General features: G+C 55.6%; 1 protein-coding gene across 1 annotated transcript; it reads left to right on the forward strand.

Moving 5' to 3' along the window:
- The first annotated feature begins 1705 nt into the window (after window positions 1-1705).
- PLA2G4F (phospholipase A2 group IVF) lies at window positions 1706-20038 on the forward strand. The gene is made up of 20 exons (XM_031668801.1): window positions 1706-2306; window positions 3144-3216; window positions 4277-4413; window positions 4518-4646; window positions 5078-5118; window positions 5395-5437; window positions 5922-5988; window positions 8243-8412; window positions 8534-8647; window positions 8965-9002; window positions 9254-9389; window positions 11034-11170; window positions 11451-11673; window positions 12554-12668; window positions 12889-13026; window positions 13114-13221; window positions 14501-14695; window positions 15000-15166; window positions 16423-16609; window positions 16921-20038. The coding sequence occupies exons 1-20, from the start codon at window positions 2196-2198 to the stop codon at window positions 17139-17141; spliced, it is 2550 nt and encodes an 849-aa protein (XP_031524661.1). The 5' UTR covers window positions 1706-2195; the 3' UTR covers window positions 17142-20038.
- The last annotated feature ends 1194 nt before the right edge of the window (window positions 20039-21232 follow it).

Genomic DNA, 21232 nt, shown 5'->3' on the forward strand with positions numbered 1-21232 from the left:
GCCTGTCTGGGTCTCTTTATTTCCCCCTCCCGTGGAGTTTGATGAAAATAACAATGAAAAGGTAGTAATTTAGCAAAGAACTTAGATGAATAAGCCAATTAGTGACCAAGAAAAAATGAATATAATACTTGCATTACAAATGTTGCCCCCTGCCACTTGGTACAGCCAGTGTGGTCATGGCTGATAAGTCGTCAGCGCAGATCCGGAACATGTCCATCATTCATTACAGAATTCTACCGGACACACTGGCGCTCTGGAAGATCCGGAACATGTCCATCATTACAGAATTCTACCGGACACACTGGCGCTCTGGAAGATCCGGAACATGTCCATCATTGGTAGCACCTGGTGCCTCTTCCTGCAGCCCATGATGAAGAAATTGGGATGGAGGGACACAGGGGTGTTTGGGAAGTGGAGAAGTGTTGGTTCACTTTGGCCAACTCCAGAGAGAAAATGTAGCCCTTGTTGTCTCTGTCACATCTGGCACTAGGGGCAATGACTTTATTGTGTGGTGGGGCCGATGACTTCCAGAAGAGGGTGGTACAGCCAGAAAGACATCAGTCGGGAGCTAGGGCCCCAGCCTGTTTCCACCCCCAGCTAGCTCTGTGCCCTCTCCTCTTGTGTGGATCCACGGGTCCCCTGCACACATTCACAGCGATCACCAAGGTGCCGGACTCTCATTTCTTAGAGCCCAGGCCAGGTCTTTGCTTCACAATCCAAATAAAGCAGAAACAGGCCCTTCTTTGGGGTCTGGTCACTGGCAGTCACACCTTCCTTTTTGGGGGAAGTTTCTGGTCTGAACTTGCCCATTTGGTTCATTTTGGAGTTGAATCACATCTTTTTTGGATGTATTTTTCAGCCTGCAACTCTAGGCCTTGGGAAGAGGAGATGACTGAATCTTAGTTGAGGGACAGAAATTCTGTCCCTCCCACAGTTCACAGCCCCAGAGATCCTCACTCTTCCTGGAGACTGTGCCTGTCTCAGCCACTCTGATGGTTGTGGTCCACAGAAGAGCGGACATCACATCCATCTGCAGCCTAAGGCCTACGGTGGCCAAAGAGAACGCTAAAGCCTGTATCTCTAGTGGCTGAAGGACAGGCAGACTTGTTGTTTGGCCTGTCCTTATTTATGACCTCTGCCCGTATGCCTGTCTGTACCTAGACATCGTACACTGACCCAGGAAGCGAGCCTGGGCTGAAGCCACAGGGAGTCACGGACTGAATTTCTCCCGGATGTGGATGGGCCCACCTCACCTTTGTCACCTTTGCGTTTCTAGGCCTAGCACAGGTCTGACACCCACCAGGCTCTTGGTGTTTGGGGAATTAATGAGGGTGGTCAGGAGAGATTAGAAATATCTTTGATGAGTTCATGTCCTTTGTAGGGACATGCATGAAGCTGGAAACCATCATTCTGAGCAAACTATTGCAAGGACAAAACCAAACACCACATGTTCTCACTCATAGGTGGGAACTGAACAATGAGAACACTTGGACACAGGAAGGGGAACATCACACACCAGGGCCTGTCGTGGGGTGGGGGCAGCGGGGAGGGATAGCATTAGGAGATATATCTAATGTAAATGATGAGTTAATGGGTGCAGCAAACCAACATGGCACATCTATACCTATGTAACAAACCTGCATTTTGTGCACATGTACCCTAGAACTTAAAGTATAATTTTCAAAAATACATACACACACACACACACACATATATATATATAGAAACATCTTTGAGCCCAGATGAAATGCTTCAGCTCAAGAGCCGCAGGGAAGGAGGGACTTGAAGCGTGGCTAGTTTCAGGCCTTTTCCACAGCTGGAGGAGACTAGTCACTGATTTGCACTTGCCAGCTGGTCTCTGGACCAGCTGTGCCAGCATCACCCAGAGGGGTCTGTTTTTCACAAACGGCCCAGTGATAACCAGGGGGCTGGGTTTGGAAACAAGAGTGCTAACCAGAGACTCCAAGAGTCTCTTGGAGACAGACTGAGCTGCCTCCTGCCTGGGAAAAATAAGCTCCAGTCACTTCCTGGAACATGTCAAACTCCACCTCCAGCAGGCCATCCAGCCTGAGTCCTCTGCAGGGCAGGCAGCTCCACCCTCCCAACTCAGTGCTACCTGTCACACCTGAGCCAGCAGTTTGTGCAGCCAGAGGAGCGCTGGCAGGGCTCCCTGCTGGGGCCCAGGCTGCCCAGCCATGCTCTGGGCACTCTGGCCAAGGTGGCTGGCAGGCAAGATGCTGCCCCTCCTGGGGGCGGTGCTGCTTCAGAAGAGAGAGAACAGGGGCCCTCTGTGGAGGCACTGGCGGGTAACGTACCTGAGATTACCTGGGAAACCCGGACTGGGGGAGTCCTGGGAGCTACAGTGCCCTGTGAGGACTGAGACCAGCCCCAGCCCTGGGTTTTGAGTTGGAGTGGGACCTGTTTATTCTAGAAGACCTGGCAGAGCTTAAATTAAACCTTGAAAATAGCTCCCTCTGATTAGGAAATGGAGGGTTAGTTCACCTGACACTTGTCTGGGGTGGGTTGGCTTTCGCAAAGGATGCGCGAGCCTGGCTGTAGAGTCTCCGGCGCTGGTGGGGTTGTGAGGGGAGAGGTTCCCTCCCAGCAGGCGGCATGCTGATGCTCTCTCTCCTGAGCCCAGCTGTAATCTGCTCGGTGACTCATGAGACCGGTACCGGCCGGTGACTCTCGGCTCCCGCTCACCTGCTCGCTGCCTCCTAGGCGGTCTTTGAGCCTCTGTCAGGGAGCGAGCGAGGGAGGGGTGTCGCAGTTTTCTCTTTTAATATTTAATCGCCTCAAGCACAACATTAGCGCAGCTCTCACAGCCGCTCCCAAGCTAGGGTGGGGGCGCAAGGGTCTGAGGGGGGCCGCAGGTGTGCGGTGCACGACAGCCATCGATAGTTCAGCGAGTCCGTGCTGGATTCAGATTTGAACCCAGACCGGTTGGGTTCCAGGATCCAGACGCATCACGAAGGTGTTGAATTCCCAATGCCCGGGCCCCGCCAAGGTCTCCCTGCTCCCCCGCACAGAGACATCAGTGACCCTATGCCAGGTTGCTGCTCCGTGATGGGACGAGGGGAACAATGGGGGGAGGGACCAGGCTCACACTAGCTAACTGAGTCCCTGGAGTTCTGTTATTGCAGCGGGAAACCCACCCATACTATGACCTCCAGGTGAAGGTGCTGAGGGCCACAAACATCCGGGATACAGACCTGCGTGAGTGACCCCATCTCCACCCTTCTCCCTGTCCTTTCCCTGCGGCCTCCTCAGAGCTCAGCTCAGCCTGGCAAAGACAGAGAGAGAGAGACTGTGTGTGTATGTGTAAGAGAGTATATACATGGGTGAGTACAAGTGAGAGTGTATGTGTGTATACATGTGTGCAAGTGTGTGTATACGTGTGTGTATGTGTATACGTGAGTACATGTGTGTGTATACGTGAGTGTACATGTGTGTGTATGCGTGTGTGCAAGTATGTGTGAGTGCAAGTGTGAGTACATGTGTATACGTGTGTGTGAGTGTATGTGTGTAATGTAAACGTGTGAGTGCGAGTGTGGGAGCACAAGTGTGTGTATACATGTGTGCAAGTGTGTGCGAGTATGTAAGTGCAAGTGTGTGTGAGTGTGTGAAAGTGAGTGCGTGTGTGTATACATGTGTGTGCGTGTTGTATATGTGTGTGCATACATGACAGTGAGTGCCAGTGTGGCTGAGTGCATGTGTATGTGAGTGCCAATGTGAGAGTACGTACACACATGTGTGCGTGTGTGAGTGCAAGAGTGTGTGTGTGAGCGTGTGTGTGGAGTAGGTGGAGGGACTGGTGCTGACCATGGAGGTGAGGGCAGGCAGGGCTGGAGGGGACAGCTGTGCAGACTCGGCCTCCTCCCTGTGCCTGGGAGTGCCGCCCTGGGTGAGAGCGTGAGGCCCGCTGTGGCTACAAGTCAGCACGTGCTCTCAGGGAGCTTTCCATGCCAGCGCCCACACAGGGAGGGGATTTTACTGCCGGAATCATGCAGTAGCCGGAGTTAATGGTCTGTGCCACCATGGGATCTTTCCAACTGGCTGCTGCAGGATTTCTGTTCGGGTGAACGGGAGGTGTGCGGAATCAAGGTGGAGTGAAAGACATCAAAGCTCTCCCTCCACCTCCTCACCCCACCGTGCCACATGGGCAGCTTCCCCTCCTCGCCACTCTGCTCCTTCCCCTTCCGCCCTAGCCTCCCCCAGGAAACCTTTTCAGCAATGAGAGCTTGAGGCCCCGGCCCATCGCCTGTCCTACCTGCAGTGTCCAAAGCTGACTGCTACGTGCAACTGTGGCTGCCCACGGCGTCCCCCAGCCCTGCCCAGACTAGGACAGTGGCCAACTGCAGTGACCCCGAGTGGAATGAGACTTTCCACTACCAGATCCATGATGCTGTGAAGGTGAGGGCCAGCCAGGGGCCAGGCTGCAGAAGGAAGGGTAATCTTCAGGCAGCTGCCCTCCTGTCCTACCTCAGGCTCCGACCTCCTGCTTGCCCTGTCCCCAGAATGTTCTGGAGCTCACTCTGTATGACAAGGACATCCTGCTCAGCGACCAGCATTCCCAGCTCCTGTTTGACCTGAGGAGCCTCAAGTGTGGCCAACCTCACAGACACACCTTCCCACTCAACCAGCAGGTGAGCCCACCAGTGCTGGCGGAGAGCCCAGCTGGAGGAGGGGAGGCCCAGCACAGGGCCACCGAAGAGGGGGCTCTGGTCAGCACAGGCCAAGCCTCCAAGGCAGACCTTCCTCCATCCCGCAGCCCTGACCTTATAAAGGTTTCCCTCCAACACATCTTCCTTGCATGAAACCAAAATATGAGCTCCTTGAGGGCTGTGTGTTGCCTCAGTCACAGCTGGATTCTCAATGTCTAGAACAGCGCCTGACACACATTTTGGAATAAATGAGGCTCTCCATGGAGATACCACTGCCCCTCCTATGTCCATGACAAGCCACAATGCCAGTCTCCCCTTCTAGTTCCTGGAGCCGAGCAGGGCTGGCAGGCAGGAACAGCTCTGGAGGCTTTTGGAGCCTTGAAAAAACTGGTGCTCCCTCCCCCTCCATTTAGGATTCGCAAGAGCTGCAGGTGGAATTTGTTCTGGAGAAGAGGTGAGTTCTGGCAGAGCCATCGCCCTCGGAGACTCAGAGATTTGAGTCACGGCAGCTCCTAGGTGCCAGTCACCATGTCTTGCACTGGCCTTGCAGGCCTGGCCTGGAGGCGATGGCCTGGTCTTGACGCCCATCTGCATGTTGGACGGCAGGCTCGCCCCAGCCCAAACCCTGCTGTGCTCCCCAGGCTCTGCCCGCTGCTTCACTCACATTATGATTGTAGAGGCATCATGATGGGGCCAGATGCATTCCCCCTGTATTCCTCATCCTTTGCAGCCAGGTGCCTGCATCTGAAGTCATCACCAACGGGGTTCTGGTGGTGAGTGGGGAAGGCGAGCTTGGCGGCATTCCGGGCGGGGGGCAGTGAGGAGCCTGTGATGGGGCCCATCAGGCCCACTTGTCTCTGAAGGACACCCAATCCCTCCTCAGAGGGGAGGCATGCTAGGGAGGCACCTCCATAGGGGAAGGACAAGAAGCTGCCAGGCACTTGGTGGACAGCCCAGGACCCCAGCCTCCTACTTCCACACAGCATGTCACTCACTTGGGCCTCTGGCTGCTAAGATCACTGGAGCAGCCACTCTCATGGCCCCTCAACTCCTCCCCCTTTCCCACCAGCGCCCACTTCCTCTGAGTCTGGGGAGAGGGGCTGGGGATAACCTTGGGCTGCTGCAAAAGACTCCTACCCATGAAGCCCAGGTCCTGGGAGGTCTGTTTCCTAGACCCTGCCCCAGGCACTCCTCCCTCCCTCCATCCTGGCTGGGGCCGTGGGCTGTCTGGCTCCCACAGGCCTCTGCTTTCCTCAGGCTCACCCCTGTCTGAGAATCCAGGGCACACTCCGGGGAGATGGGACAGCCCCACGGGAAGAGTACGGTGAGTCTGCTCAGCGGCCTTGGTTCTTTTGCCTTCTCTCCTGGGGTTGGGACTACCGATGTCAAGGAGGTGGGTCTGGGTCAGGAAGCTCTTCAAGTTTTCATTGCTCAAAGCCGACTAACTAACATGGGATGGATGGCCCCAGGAGGCAGTGAACGACCTGTCCCTGGAAGTATTCGAGCAAAGAGGTTGTATCCGCCCAACTATTGCTCTACCACAAACACCCACATGATCTCAGTGGCATACAAGCAGCATTTATTCGGCTCACACACCCGGTGGTCAGCCAGCCGGGCTGGGCTGGGCTTGGCGGGGGGTGGCCCAGCCCTGTGCTATGTGTCTCTCCTCTGCCTCCTGTGACAAGCCCATTAGCCTGGGCATGTTCTCAAGGCATCAGCAGAGGCACAAGACAGCAAGCCCAACTGAACAAACGCTTGTTAAGCCTGGTCACATCCTGGCTGCTACCTAACATGTTATTGGCCCAAACAGGGTTGAACTCAAAGCTGGAGGGTAGGGAATATTGTTGACCTCTTTAGTGGGAGGAGCTGAAATCACATGGCAGTGAGAATACAGGGGAAATGAAGAACGGGGGTTGTCAAACCCAGTACCACAGAGGGCAGCCACCCAGCCAGGGGAGTCCAGATGTGGGACAGCAGTGGTGGCTGTGTGACAGTGCTGACAGCCTGAGCCTGCAGGATGAGTCCTGCCCAGGGAACCCTGAGCGCTCACTCTGAGGCAGGCCCTGGGCTAAGCATTTTAATGTGTTTTATAATCCTCCTAACAACCTTGTAAAGCAGCCACAATTAGAATATCCCCTAATTCATGAGGCTGAGGCCCAAAGAAGACATTTGCTCATGGGCACACAGCCAGCAAGTAGTAGAGCCAGGTCGGTGACACTCCGGTTCTCTCAACCACGGATTATATGGCTTCTCCTTATGAATAGCACGTCTCCATCTCAGTCCATAGGCCTTGGCATGAATACAATATCACTTTCCTTATATTCTTGAATTCCCTTCCCACACTTGGTCATGTCGAGTCTCTGAGCCTCGTCAAGTGCAAGGAGGGGCTGCAGGGCAGGGTCTCCTCTGATCCCTCGGTGTCTGCTGTCCTCGTAAACTTTATGTCTCTGGTTCTTCCACGTTGTGTTAGGGGCTGGGAGGCTGTCTGTGGCCCCCTCTGCCTGGATGTCATGTGCAGTCATTTCTCTCTGGGGTCTGGCCTCCTCCCCAGAAAGCTGCTGGGAAGCTGGGCAGGGAGCTCTGAAGCCCACAAGCCTGCCCCCTCACTCCTCCCAGCCTGGGCCTCACCTTCCAGCCTGGGCCTCACCTTCCAGCCTGGGCCTCACCTTCCAGTCTGGGCCTCACCTTCCAGCCTGGGCCTCACCTTCCAGTCTGGGCTTGCCCTCTGCCTCTTCTCCAGGACGTGCATCTCTCTGTATCCACGCATCCCATTCTTCCTCCTCCCGCCTCTACAAACCTTCCTCTCCCAGCGTTCTACACTTGGAAACAAAGGCCAGAACAACTTGCAGCCTATTGGTTTTCTCTCGGGCCACAAACCTCCAACACAATGAGCAAAGAGCCTGAAGTGGGGCAAGGGGGAAACCACCGCCTGAAAACTGCTCATTCTTTTTTTTTTTGAGATGGAGTCTTGCTCTGCCGCCCAGGCTGGAGTGCAGTGACACAATCTCGGCTCACTGCAAGCTCCGCCTCCCGGGTTCACGCCATTCTCCTGCCTCAGCATCCTGAGTAGCTGGGACTACAGGCGCCCGCCACCACGCCCGGCTAATTTTTTGTATTTTTAGTAGAGACAGGGTTTCACCGTGTTAGCCAGGATGGTCTCGATCTCTTGACCTCGTGATCCGCCCGCCTTAGCCTCCCAAAGTGCTGGGATTACAGGTGTGAGCCACCGTGCCCGGCCTGCTCATTCTTATAATAAACATAGAATCAGCTCAAATCATCAGCCCCACAGGCTCTGGGCAGGGCCCCTCTCGCTCCCCGTTCCCTGCCTTCCCCTCCAGGCATTTTTGTGCTTCCCACCCTTCCCTGAGTTCCAGTTCTGACCAGGGCAGGCTAGAGGACCCGAGTCCTTCTGGAGGCTTTCTCTATGAGCAGTGCTCGAGAGAGAGCAGGGTGATAGGAGTTGGCATTTCCTAGGGGAAGAGAAGGGAGGAGTTGCTGTTGGGGTGCTGCCAGCATAAGCCGCACAGACACAGACCCACCCCCTCACCTGCGCACCCACCTGGGCCTTCTGCTCTCAGGCTCTCGGCAGCTCCAGCTGACAGTGCCTGGGGCCTACGAGAAGCCACAGCTCTTGCCCCTGCAGCCTCCCACAGAGCCAGGCCTCCAACCCACCTTTACCTTCCATGTGAACCCAGTGCTGAGCTCCAGGCTACACGTGGAGCTGATGGAGCAGCTCTCAGCTGTGCAGGTGAGTGTGCCGCCAGGACGGTCTGTAGATCCAACTCAGCCCAGACTGGCGTTCCAGGGCCACGTTGGGGGAGCCTTTTCTTCCCCGCTGGAGAGCTTCTTGGGTGTTTTCTTCTCCACAGAGTGACCCCAGCGCGGAGCTGGAGGCTCAGACCAGCAAGCTGGGCGAGGGGGGCATCCTGCTCTCTTCTCTGCCCCTAGGCCAGGAGGAACAGTGTTCTGTGGCCCTGGGGGAGGTAAGGCTCTGTCTGGGTGCCCGAGGGACCCCTGCCTGCTCTCTGCCCCTAGGCCAGGAGGAACAGTGTTCTGTGGCCCTGGGGGAGGTAAGGCTCTGTCTGGGTGCCAGAGGGACTGCTGCCTGCTCTCTGTGACCACCAAGAGAGGTCTGGAGGAGGGACCCAAGAGGGTGGCTGGATCAGGTCAGCCCAGAGCTCAGTTATGATGTCCACATCGGGCCAGTGATGGCAGGGCCATAGGGGCTGCAGGTGGGGGAGCCACTTCCCTGGAGAATCCTGCTCAGAGAGCTCAGAGATGGGGCTGCTCTGTCTTTCAGGGCCAGGAGGTGGCTCTGAGTGTGAAGGTGGAAATGAGGTGAGTGGGACTCCAGGCAGAAGGCCTCTTGGGGCTGGGCTAGAAGTGTGGGGACACACCCCAACGTGCTCCACTCTCTTGCCCAAGAAGCTCAGGCTGTGGGGTGGGGGTGACACCTTTCCCTCCCCGGTTCTGGTGCTGGTGGGCGGATCCCCTGGACCTGCTCCTGTGAAAGACCCGGGCTGGGCCCAGGGCTCTCCTCCACTGGACAGTCACCCAACATCCCCCCGCCCCCGCCCCACTTGAGACAGCTCCGGAGACCTAGACCTACGCCTTGGCTTTGACCTCTGTGACGGGGAGCAGGAGTTTCTGGACAGGAGGAAGCAGGTCGTGGCCAAGGCCCTGCAGCAGGTGCTGGGATTGAGTGAGGCTCCGGACAGTGGCCAGGTACGGAATGGAGGAGGAGCTGGACCCCAGAGCCGCTAGGACCAAATTGAGCCTCTTCCCTTGAGAGGACCAGCATGGCTAAGAGGGGCCAGAGGAGGTTGGCCTGTTTGCCTGAGCTGATGGACACCATCGGCAGAGCCAGGACCCCATATGGGACGAGCACCAAACAGTCCTGGCCAAGGCTGGATGTCTTGGTCTGCATGGACTGCCGTAACAAAACCCCACAGACCAGGTGGCTTAAATGACAGAAATGACTTTTCTCTCTGTTCTGGAGGCTGGAAGTCCAAGAGGAAGGTGCCATCATCAGGGCTGGCTTCTGCTCGGGCCCCTCTCCTCTTCCTAGTGGAGCTGTCTCGCCGTGTCCTCACGTGGCCCTTCCTCTGTGTGTGTGTGCAGAGCGTACGCCTTGGGGTCTCTTCCTCCTCTTCTAAGGACCCCAGTCCTGTCAGTTGAAGGCCCTTACCCACTTCACCTTTATCACCTCCTTGTAGGCCCTATTTCCAAATACTGTCACATTGGGGGTTAGGGCTCCAACACAGGAATTTGGAGGGGCACAATTGAGTCCATAACATGATCAAAGGGATGTGGAGCTTGGGGGTCCCTGGGATCCTCTGGGTTTAGAGACAGCCAGCCTGTGGTTGGGAGGCAGGAGGAAAGGAGTGCTGAGAGAGGGACTTACTGGGGATCAGGAACAGGCTGCCGGCTTCCTCCTGGCTGCCTGAGTCCCCAGGAGACGCTGTCACTGTGGCCCAGCGCTCGTTCATTCGGGCAATATGTGTGCCCGCTCTGTGCTGGGCGTCTGCTCTGTCTCATCCAGCACTCTGAAGCAACAGCGCCTTCCGTGAGCAGTGGCCAGGGAACATTTTTTTCAAGACAAGGGAAGAAAAGAGAACAGGGAAAAGAGCCAAAAATCCAGAGTGGAATGAGCCAAGTCTTAGTGGGAAAGCTAAGCAGCCGAAAGTATCGACTCTGACCGCTCAGGCACCTCCGACCCTGAGGAGACCTTAAAACCTCGGGGCCCCTTTGGCGTCTGGGGGCAGGTCTAGGCTGCTTGCTGGCCTTTGTCACTTTAGCTCAGTGGTGCTCAGCGGGGCACAATTGAGTTCCTCCCCACCGCACCCCGGGGGACATTTGTCCACGGGTAGAGATGGATTTCATTGTTGCTGCTGGGGAAAGGGGAGGTGGAGCGAGGCTGCTGGCTTCTACCGGGTAGAGGCGGCCAGAAATGCTGCTACACATCCTACAACACACAGGACAGTCGCCACCAGCAAACAGCTACCTGGTCAGGAATATCAAGAGTGCCACGGTTGAGAGGAACCTGCCGTAGCTGATTTTGGGGAATCAGATGTACCTTCCAGGTCTATATCTTCCAGGTCGAATGGTGAAGGGCTATCTCTGGAGCCATACTGCTTAGGTGTAAGAGCTCATCACTTAATAACTGTATGATCGTGGGCACATTATTTAACCACCCCCTGCCTCAGTTTCCTCATCTGGAAATGGGGTTCTCAGTGGGCTGCTGTGAGGATTCAATGAGATAATACGTGTAAGGCTCTTAGAATAATGTCCGACATGTATAGGCATTACATGTAATATGTAAATGACGGTGGTAGTCAGAGTCGTTTTCCTTGTTACTGTTGTACCCAGGTTCCTGTAGTGGCTGTGTTGGGTTCCGGGGGTGGAACCCGAGCCATGTCCTCTCTGTACGGCAGCCTGGCAGGGTTGCAGGAGCTCGGCCTGCTAGACACTGTGACCTACCTGAGTGGGGTCTCTGGGTCCACCTGGTAAGTGAGGTGGGGGCAGGGCACAGGGTAAAGGAGACCCCACAGAGGGTGGGGTTGTGACCTGGTGATCTGAAGGAGTCCCTGAGGGGCTGGGATCCTGCCTCCAAGGGGATTAGGAGGGGCAGGAAGAGGCTGAGTCCCAAGCGCCCCCTTGAGTGGGGTTGCTTGCAGGGCAGCAGGGGCAAGTAACGGGGGTGGAGGGCCACTCACAGACTCTGCACCCCTCTCTCCCGTGGCCGTGCTCTCCTGCCCCTGACTCAGGCACACCCCCCATCCGCAGGTGCATCTCCACACTCTACAGGGACCCAGCCTGGTCCCAGGTGGCCTTGCAGGGCCCCATTGAGCGTGCCCAGGTTCACGTCTGCAGCAGTAAGATGGGAGCTTTGTCCACGGAGCGGCTACAGTACTACGCTCAGGAACTGGGGGTCCGGAAGCGCAGTGGCCACAGCGTGTCCTTCATCGACCTCTGGGGCCTCCTTGTGGAGTATTTCCTGTACCAGGAGGTGAGAGAAGAGCCAGAAGGAAACACACAGGCTCCTCTCCACTCCTTCCACCCGCCCTTGCTTCTGCCTCATCCCTCAGGCTCAGATCTGATTTACAAAGCTGTTTCTGAGGTCTCAGCTCCCCTGGGGCCAGGAGTAAGACTCCAGGGTGGGCTGGCACCACTTTGCCTCCCTAGCTCCTAACCCCTGGGGAGCAGGAGGCTGGTCCACAGCGCTCAGCTCTGGCTGCATATTAGATCACCGGCACAGCTTTGCAAACACACCCATGCCTGGGCCCCCCTTCCAGAGATACTGATTTTAGTTGGTCTCAGGATTTTTTGAAAGAGATTTCAGCCCACACCTGGATGTGAGGCCCAGCACCACACCCACTCCCTGGCCAATTCGGCCGTAACTCACTCCACCTGGCTGCTCCTGGCACTTCAGACCCAGCTGCAGTTCCAGGCAATAAGATGCGGAGCTGCTCCCCACCACCCCGTGTGTGGCGATCAGGTGTGGATGGATATCACAAGTGATTTCTCATTTCTCAGTAAATAATCTACACTTCTTAGTAATTTATTTTTTAAAGAAATTGGACTGGCTTTTCAAGGATTCCTTTAGCAACATCACCCTGACTTCCTGGTGTTCTGATACGCTGTTTTGAATAGTAAAGAAGGAGGGAGGGTGTTCCCATAGTCCCTGGAATTATACAGACCCATACTGGGCTCCCCTTGGCTGCGGCCTGAAACCTGTCCCTCAGAGAGCTGTCCTTAGGGCACTGGCCTTGGCGACCCAAAGCCTCTCTTGTGGGCATGCCACACCCTGCAGGGCGCCGGCCCCAGGCCACAGGGATGGGGAATGGAACTCCCGAGAGGCCAAGCTGCCTCCCTTCTTTCCTGCCCAGGAGAACCCTGCCAAGCTGTCTGACCAACAGGAGGCGGTCCGCCAGGGTCAGAACCCTTACCCCATTTACACCAGCGTCAACGTCCGCACCGACATGAGTGGGGAAGATTTTGCAGGTGCCTGGGTGTGGTGATGAAGGAAGAGGGTAGAGGAGGTGGGAAGGAGGGGGTGAGAGAACAGGGTGATCAGGGTGCCCAGAGGAGGTGGTTGCACACAGGCACCTTGGAGCACAGCGGGGCTGCTGCTTCCTGTCGTTGGCAAGGCTAAGATTCCTGCTTGGGCACAAGCACTGTGGTGGGGAGCCCCTGGTGACTTTCCCTTTACTCGGGCCCCTAGAGTGGTGTGAGTTCACGCCCTACGAGGTTGGCTTCCCCAAGTACGGGGCTTATGTTCCCACCGAGCTCTTTGGCTCAGAGCTTTTCATGGGACGATTGCTGCAGCTCCAGCCCGAGCCCCGGATCTGCTACCTGCAAGGTGAGTTGAGGCTGGAGGGCTGGGGACAGGCAGGTGCCGGGGCCAGGCCCTGACTGACATGGGGTGGGGCCCTGCCTGTCTCCTTAGGTATGTGGGGCAGCGCCTTTGCCACCAGCCTGGATGAGATCGTCCTAAAGACTGCGGGCTCCGGCCTCGGCTTCCTGGAGTGCTACAGAGGCAGTGTGAATATCACAGGTGAGGGTAGTGACCCCGAGCCCCTCCCACGCCACATTCCAGCAACGGGGCCCTGGTAGAGACACAAAGAATGAGGGAGGGGACAGAGAAGGACTTGGCTGTCCCACTGGATTCGGGGAAGTCCTGAGGAAATGACCTCTAGCTTAGGGTCTCTAGATGTCCAGAGGTGTGATCAAGTCACACCTTTGAGTTCTCTGTTCTGGGATCCGATTAGGTCCACTCGGTGCAGGACTACTGAGTATCTCGGTGCAGGACTACTGGGTATCGGGTTGATACTCTGTCCACCCCTCTTCAGTGGCTCCTCTTCAGTCTGGTCCTTAAATGGCTCATGGGAGCCCCATGAGAGAGCCCCGCCTCTCTCCCCTGAATCACTTTTCCTCTGTTCTTCAGTTCTGCTCAGATGTCATTTTGTCAGACATCCCTTTTCCACTCCATCCCTCCACAATGTCTGAGAATCTTTTTTTTTTTTTTTTTTTTGAGACGGAGTCTCACTCTGTATGTCACCCAGGCTGGAGTGCGGTGGCGCGAGCTCGGCTCACTGCAAGCTCCGCCTCCAGGTGCATGCCATTCTCCTGCCTCAGCCTCTGGGTAGCTGGGACTACAGGCGCCCGCCACCACGCCAGGCTAATTTTGTTTTTTGTATTTTAGTAGAGACGGGGTTTCACCGTGTTAGCTGGGATGGTCTCAATCTCCTGACCTCGTGATTCTCCCGTCTCGGCCTCCCAAAGTGCTGGGATTACAGGTGTGAGCCACCGCACCCGGCCTGCCTGACAATCTTACCACCATGGTCCCCTAGAACCATGTGCACATCCTTGCCATCCTTACCCCGGGGCTTTGTCATCATCTATTCTCTCTTTATGTGACTTTCCCCACAAGTAGGCCGTGCATTTGGGAGGGCCAGCGCAGGCCCCGTTCACCTTCGCAGCCCTCGTGCCTGGTGCAGTGCCGGGCATAGTAACGGCTCAGTCACTGTTTAATGGACGAAGTTCTGATTGGAAGCTGTAGACTCAAACTTTATTTTCGAAAGGGTAGAAGATAAATTATTATTTAGTAAATACAATGTTATAGGCAGTTTACAAAACATAGAAGATACAAAAGAAAAAGTCGTTTCAAAGTGGTTCGATGAAGCATCAGTCAGAGGCCTGGGAGGTGGGGTCAGGGAGGAGGAGGGATGTGGGGAGGGCTCAGTGTTGATGAAGGGCACCCCTGAACTATAAGAACCACTGGGCAAAGGAGGATGCCACTTCTCCCTCTAGTTCGCTGTCCCACCCCTGTCTAGATGACTGCCAGAAGCCTCAGCCGCACAACCCATCGAGGCTGCGAACAAGGATCCTTACCCCGCAGGGGCCCTTCTCCCAGGCTGTGCTGGACATATTCACCTCCCGCTTCACTTCTGCCCAGAGCTTTAACTTCACCCGGGGTCTCTGCTTGCACAAGGACTATGTGGCTGGCAGAGAGTTCGTGGCCTGGAAAGGTGAGTGCTGCCCTGGGTGGGAGATGGGGGCTTCCCTTCCTGCCTGCGCCTCTGGTTCACTGGGGCGAGTGCTGGCTTTGGGCTGGGGGTTGAGGTGTGGTCTTCTGCTGCCTATGGGCTGATGCGGAGCGACTCTAAGTACTGCTGGAAGTTGGAAGGTGGGGCCAAGGGCTTGGGGTGGGAGACTCCATGGCTGTCAGAGAGAACTCTACAGAGAGAAGGCAAGTGTGAATGCAAATACAGAAGGGGTTGCTAGCAAGAGCAACTGCATTCGTCCCCGTGCATACACATGGGTTCCTTGCAGACAGACACCCAGACGCCTCCCCCAACCATCTCACCCCCATGCGGGACTGCCTGTACCTGGTGGATGGAGGCTTTGCCATCAACTCTCCGTTCCCACTGGCTCTGCGGCCTCAGAGAGCCGTGGACCTCATTCTGTCCTTCGACTATTCCTTGAAAGCTCCTTTTGAGGTGAGCTGGGGGCAGGGATGTGGGGAGCACCTTCAGTAAGTGGACAGAGAGGGTGAGAGAGGAGAGGAGGGGAGAGAAGGCTCTGGTGAGGGAGACTGGCTGGGTGTGTGGGGGTTGCCCTTTGTGGGCGGCCTGGGTTCTACTCTGTGTGTGAGGGGGCTGCCTTCTGAACGCTGTTGGCAGCACAGGTCTCCCAGTTGCAGGAGAATTGCTGAGATGGTGGTGGGCGTGGGAAGAGGAGGCCAAAGCGGGTCCCCAGGAATCTTCTAACCTCATCCACAGGAGACTCCCTAGTTCTAGACTCTGCCCCTGCCCGTTCATGACAGAGTTCCCCACTCCAGCTTGGACCCGAGTCTGTGGCCCCTTTGTTACCATGGTAACAACAGAGCCATGAGGGTCCCCTCTGATGCTGAAGCCCTGCAGCAAGTCCCTCCAACTCTGCTGGGTGGTGGACGGAGGCCCCCATTCCCACGTGGGTGCTGGTGGTGCTGCTGGAGCAGCCCTTCCTTCTTTGGTCTCCTCCTTGTCCTGGGTCCAGTGAGAGCCTGCGATTGACTGGGGATTGACAAAGCCTCTTCTGACACGGACCTTCTGTGATTGTCGCGTGTCAACCTTGTGAAACTGACATCGGCCTCTGATAGGGAGCAGATGGGGTGACAGAAGGGAAGACCACACAGTGCTTCTGGGGAGGAATGCTGTTGAGGCAGTGGATGATTGGTTGTTGATCATTACTGATTATTGTTCATCTTCACAACCCCACTGGATAGGGGAGCTTTTGTTTTTTTTTTTTTTGAGACGAAGTCTTGCTCTGTCACCAGGCTGGAGTGCAGTGGTGTGATCTTGGCTCACTGCAACCTCTGCCTCCTAGGTTCAAATGATTCTCCTGCCTCAGCCTCCCGAATAGCTGGGACTATAGGCACACACCACCACGCCCAGCTAATTTTTGTATTTTTAGTAGAGACAGGGTTTCACCATGTTGGCCAGGGTGGTCTTGATCTCGTGACCTCATGATCCGCCAGCCTCGGCCTCCCAAAGTGCTGGGATTACAGGCATGAGCCACCGTGCCCAGCCTGGAGTTTAAAAATTTTTTATTTTACACATGAGAAACCAGCTCAGAAAGGAGCTGTCACCTGCCTGAAGTCACTCAGCTAGTCAGACACAGAGCTGGCATTGAAGTCTGGGTGTGTGTGAGTCTAGGGTGGCGGGGAGTGGCCAGGGTGGAGGAGAGGCAGAGTCAGAGGTTTGCTCCTGCTAAGGTCTTGAAGATGACAGAGAAGTACTGCCTGGACCGAGGAATCCCCTTCCCTAGCATCGAGGTGGGCCCTGAAGACATGGAGGAGGCCCGTGAGTGCTATCTGTTTGCCAAGGCTGAGGACCCCCGCTCCCCCGTCGTGCTGCACTTCCCTCTTGTCAACCGTACCTTCCGCACACACCTGGCCCCAGGTAAGGGAAGCTCCAGGCCTGGGACTGACCCACAGAGCCCTGCGATGGTGACGGGATGCTGTTCTGAGGGTGGGTTCCCTGGAGAATGTCGCTAAGCGCACCTCCTGGTAGGCCTGAGCTGGCCCTCTGCTCCCTGGGTCTCAGTGTTCACATGGGGCCAGCCCCTCCTGGTGGCTTTGAGAGCTGAGATGTGGCCCAAGCAGGGCCTGAATGGAGCCAGTCAGGTGTCCTGCACAAGGAAGACTTCTGGGCTGTACCAACCAGTTCCACAGAGGGCTCCAGCCTGGCTTCTCTGCTTCCCCCACCCACAGGTGTGGAGCGACAAACAGCTGAGGAGAAGGCCTTTGGGGACTTTGTCATCAACAGGCCAGACACCCCCTATGGCATGATGAACTTCACCTATGAGCCCCAGGACTTTGATCAGCTGGTGGCCCTGAGTCGATACAATGTTCTGAACAATGTGGAGACCTTGAAGTGTGCCCTCCAGCTGGCTCTGGACCGGCACCAGGCTCGGGAGAGGGCTGGGGGCTGACCAAGGCAGGAGGCGGAGGACTGTGACAGAGAGGAGACACCCTGCTCGTGGCCAGGGCTCGTGGAGGGAGGAGCGATGGGGACGCTGTGCGGGGTCTGCTTCCCTTCTCTCCAGGACCTGCCTCAAGGTGCCCCAGGCCCCGGAAAGCTCTTGCAGAATTGCAGCTTGGACTTGGGGCAGGGCTCTCCTTGTGTGTTTTTTGGAGAAGATGGGCAGTAGATCTCTCCAGGGGCTCTTGGGGATGTAGGGCAGAAGAGAGCAGCACTCATCTCACAGTGGGGTATGGAGAGAATCAGGTGAGCCACAGGGCCCACCCCAGACACAGAAGCACCTCAGAGGGCCCAGGTTCTCAGACCCACACAGAACAGGGGCTGAGGGCATCGAGAAGCCAGCTGTCCTCCTTACACTGAGACGGAAAGCAGAGATGCACCCACCCACACTTCCTGCAGAGCGGCCCAAGCCCCAACCCCACCTTGAGCTCCTGGATGCACTGCTATCAAGAACAACGAGGGGCCAAGTGGGGGTGGCCAGCCTATGTTGCTGACTCCATCATCCTAACCCTCCTTCTGCCTTCTGGCCTCCTCGTGCCTCCTCCCAGATCACCCTTCTCTTCCCAGAGCCCTAAAGCCTGTGGGGTGATGGCCCATTCTGGCTGCTCCAGGTGGGAGATCTGCGCATGTCTCCCTGCCAATTACCCAGGCTTCACTCTTTGAGCCTGGGCCACAGTCTCTGGTCATGTGTGTAGTGGCCACGTCACGCAAATATACTCTCACCATTCCTAGTAGCTCAATGAGTGTGTCTAGAAGGGGCATCTGTTCATAAGGGGGAGAGGATGTGCACCTGCATGTGGGACAGGGGGGTGGTGCAAGTTCCTGGGGTGGGTTGGTGGCATGGGCAGTGCAGAGGGAGCCTCGCCTGGGCTCTTGCCTCTTTCCCAGATGCATCCAATGGGTCTTGGCAAGTTTTGTTTCTCACCCTCCCTCTTCTCCATTTCCCCTGACCCACCAGAGGCTCTCCAAATATCTAGAACCTCTCTAGTGCTGGCAGCCCTCAGATTGGTGAAGAGGAGATCCATTCTGGCCACGGCCTCTGCAGTCTATGCCCCTGGTGCTGAGCCGCCCAGGACCCTGCAGCAGCGCTTGAGCCTTTGTTCCTTCTGCCCCCTGTGCCAGGGGCTCCCACTTGGCTGTGCCCCCGCTCCTCACTCTCTCACACAGACACGCTGTCAGGGACACCTGTGCTGGGAAGCCTCACCTGTCCTGAGTCTGGGAAGAAGACTCTAGTTCTGGCTCCCAGATGGGGGAAGGGGGACTGGAGCCCAGCCTGTGTCTTGGCCTGGCTGGGACCTGCAGCCCTCCAGCTGGCATGACTTGCGAGGGCTGGGGGAGCCAGTTATTTGGGCTGGCATGGAGTGGGGGCATCTCAGTTCTCCTCTGCCTCCTCACCATGGCTGCCTGTCACAGGGCACGGCTCCTCCTCTTGGTTCAGCAGTGAGAGGTTTATCTGGGAGTTTATCTGGCTTCTGCTGTGGCCATCGTCATCAACACTGCTGTGCCTGCTGTCATCAATAACTTGTTAGTAAAACCTTCATAGGTTCCCAGCTTAGAACTGCACAGCGTTCACAACTTAGAATCTGCAGTGTTTCTTCAGTGTCCATTAGAGCCTCAGGCTCTGTCTGGCTCCTAGAAAGTCATTCTACCATCTGTTTTGTTCACTGCTGTATCCTCAGTGCCTAGAGCAGCAGCTGATACATGGTAGGTGCTCAATAAATACTTGATAAATGAATGGGAACCTACATTCTAAGAGATGGATCATCACCCACTAACCACAAAAAAGCATGCAATGCTTTCATGATTCTTAACCCATTTGGACTTTTTGAAGAGCTGATGTAAACCACAGACCCTCTCCCAAGAAAAAGGTGCACACACACATGAAAAGTTGCTTACATCAGGGTGTCTGCTTCAGCTACGTGATCACCAGCCCCAGGGTTGTAGAGGCCAGTGACTGTCCCCCAAGGCCAGTAAGGCTTGTGCAGAGTAGGCGGGGACCTTCTCACACAGAAGTGTAGACAATGCCACTTGTGCTCAGATCAGGTTTGGGAGGACACTGGGACAAGATCGAGGGCAGGGAGCAGGAGGCTGGACTTGTGCTATGGCCCAGATATTGGCCAGAGGTGCAGGGAGGATCTCAGCCAGGGATGGGGAGGCTCCACCAAGACTGACTGGGAGCCATGCAGAGTGAGAAGCCAGGGGAGGGGCTGAAGATAACCCGGCCAGTTTGATGCCTGCTCCTCAGGAGGGATCTGAGTCTTTACCTCATTCCCAACCTTTGTCTAAGATGGCTGGAAATAAGCTTCAAGGTCCTGAAGGTGACAAAGTTGGAGGGATTTGTCCAGAAGAACAAGCATGGTTTCCGTTGAAGCTGGGTAGAAACACAGGAGCAGGGACATCATTCATCAACTTTGTCAGAGCCCTTCATGAGGCAAGGCAAGAAAAAGGGGGCCACAAGTGTAGCAGATTGGTCAGAGTGGTGGGAGAAACTACAGGGAAGGGAGCAGACCTTCTGAAAGGTTGGAAGCTCCTGCAGAGCCCCGGGGGAGAATAGCTGAAGGCAGCTGTTCTATAACCCTGAGCAGAGGGCAAGGAGTAGGTACAAGGGAGTGTGAGGGAATTTATCTTAAACAGGCTTGTTTACTTATGTTGACCAGGAACTGACCTTTGATCATCTGCGCACATGACGTTCCCTGAAAGGGGAACAATAAATGTTAATTACCTCCAGTGTTTGCTCCAGGCTGTTGGCATTGTGCCTGCACTGAATAAAGGCAAGCAATTCCAGATTCTCGGGGCTGCACTTTGGCCACTTGAGCCGGGCAGTCCCCTGGCTGCTCTTACACTGCATACCTGTGTCTGGGTACCCATTTCATCCACTGCTCGGCCAGGGTTACTTCTCAGTGAGGTGGTATCTGAGTCTTTACCTCATTCCCAACCTTTGTCTAAGATGGCTGGAAATAAGCTTCAAGGTCCTGAAGGTGACGGAGTTGGAGGGATTTGTCCAGAAGAACAAGCATGGTTTCCCTTGAATGTGGGTTGAAACACAGGAGCAGGGGCATCATTCATCAACTTGTCAGAGCCCTTCATGAGAGAAAGAGGGGGCCACAAGCCTGTCACATATGGCTGCACAGGTTGTGCACTGCACAGCTTCAGGGGATGCTGTTCACATGAACCGATGATGTGCCTTGGAGCTGTGTGACCTAGCAGCCCTGGGACCACAGCCTCAACTGAGTATGAGGACAGAGGCTGGTTCAAATATCAGGCCCCCTGGCTGCTTCGATGCATCTCTGGGCATTCACAAGGATCTCCTGCAGAAAAAAAAATAAGCAAGTATCCTTTCCATTCCTTGGATGGTGCAGCACTGGGAGAGGGGCCTCAGGTACTGGCAGGTGGCTGGTGGGCATGGGTAACCCCCGCCTTCTCCGAGCCCAGGCCATGCAGCTAACATTGCTCCGTTGGTGGTGGTAATCAGCTGAGGGTTTGAATGAAATGTCCTTCATTTCAGATGGAACCATTCTTGCAGAGCAGAAAGCAGGGCACTGTGCATAACCCTGCAGGAATCTATTTTTCCCTAGCACCTCTGTCCTGTAAAACTCCACAGGGACACCCAACAGAGGAGTCCTGGAATTTTCTCCATGCGGGACAGTGGTCTGTAGGGGGCTGTCCTGGGCAAGTTAGGGAGGCTATTTACCACTAGAAGTCGGGGCTGGGGAGTGATTTTTTTTCCTATTAGGAAAGCTGAGGCACAGGAAATACTAAGCGGTGAATGAGTCACTATGTTAAAAAGCCAGTTACTTTAGTAAGATTTAGGTCTTGGTTTTGAAAAAGATGCACAGTTGCTTCTCGACTTACAATGGGGTTACATCCCAATAAACCCATTGGAAAGTCAAAAAATTGTAAGTCAAACCATTCAGTTGGGGACCATCTGTATAAACATGTAATAAAGGCCACAGTTTGAAAAGTCTACCAACACTAGGTGGGGAGCTTTGGCAAAGTAAGTGGTAAAAGGAGGCGAGGCTGGGGAAAGAGGAATAGACAAAG

Source organism: Papio anubis, chromosome 7 (genome assembly GCF_008728515.1).
Source record: "Papio anubis isolate 15944 chromosome 7, Panubis1.0, whole genome shotgun sequence".
NCBI classification, from domain to species: domain Eukaryota; kingdom Metazoa; phylum Chordata; class Mammalia; order Primates; family Cercopithecidae; genus Papio; species Papio anubis.

Bases quoted from the DNA above. Each gene is read 5' to 3' on its own strand.
- PLA2G4F (XM_031668801.1), top strand. From the start codon at position 2,196: ATGCTCTGGGCACTCTGGCCAAGGTGGCTGGCAGGCAAGATGCTGCCC. The intron at 4,414-4,517 runs GTGAGGGCCAGC...CCCTGTCCCCAG, and splicing joins AGATCCATGATGCTGTGAAG to AATGTTCTGGAGCTCACTCT. The intron at 5,438-5,921 runs GTGAGTGGGGAA...TGCTTTCCTCAG, and splicing joins TCACCAACGGGGTTCTGGTG to GCTCACCCCTGTCTGAGAAT.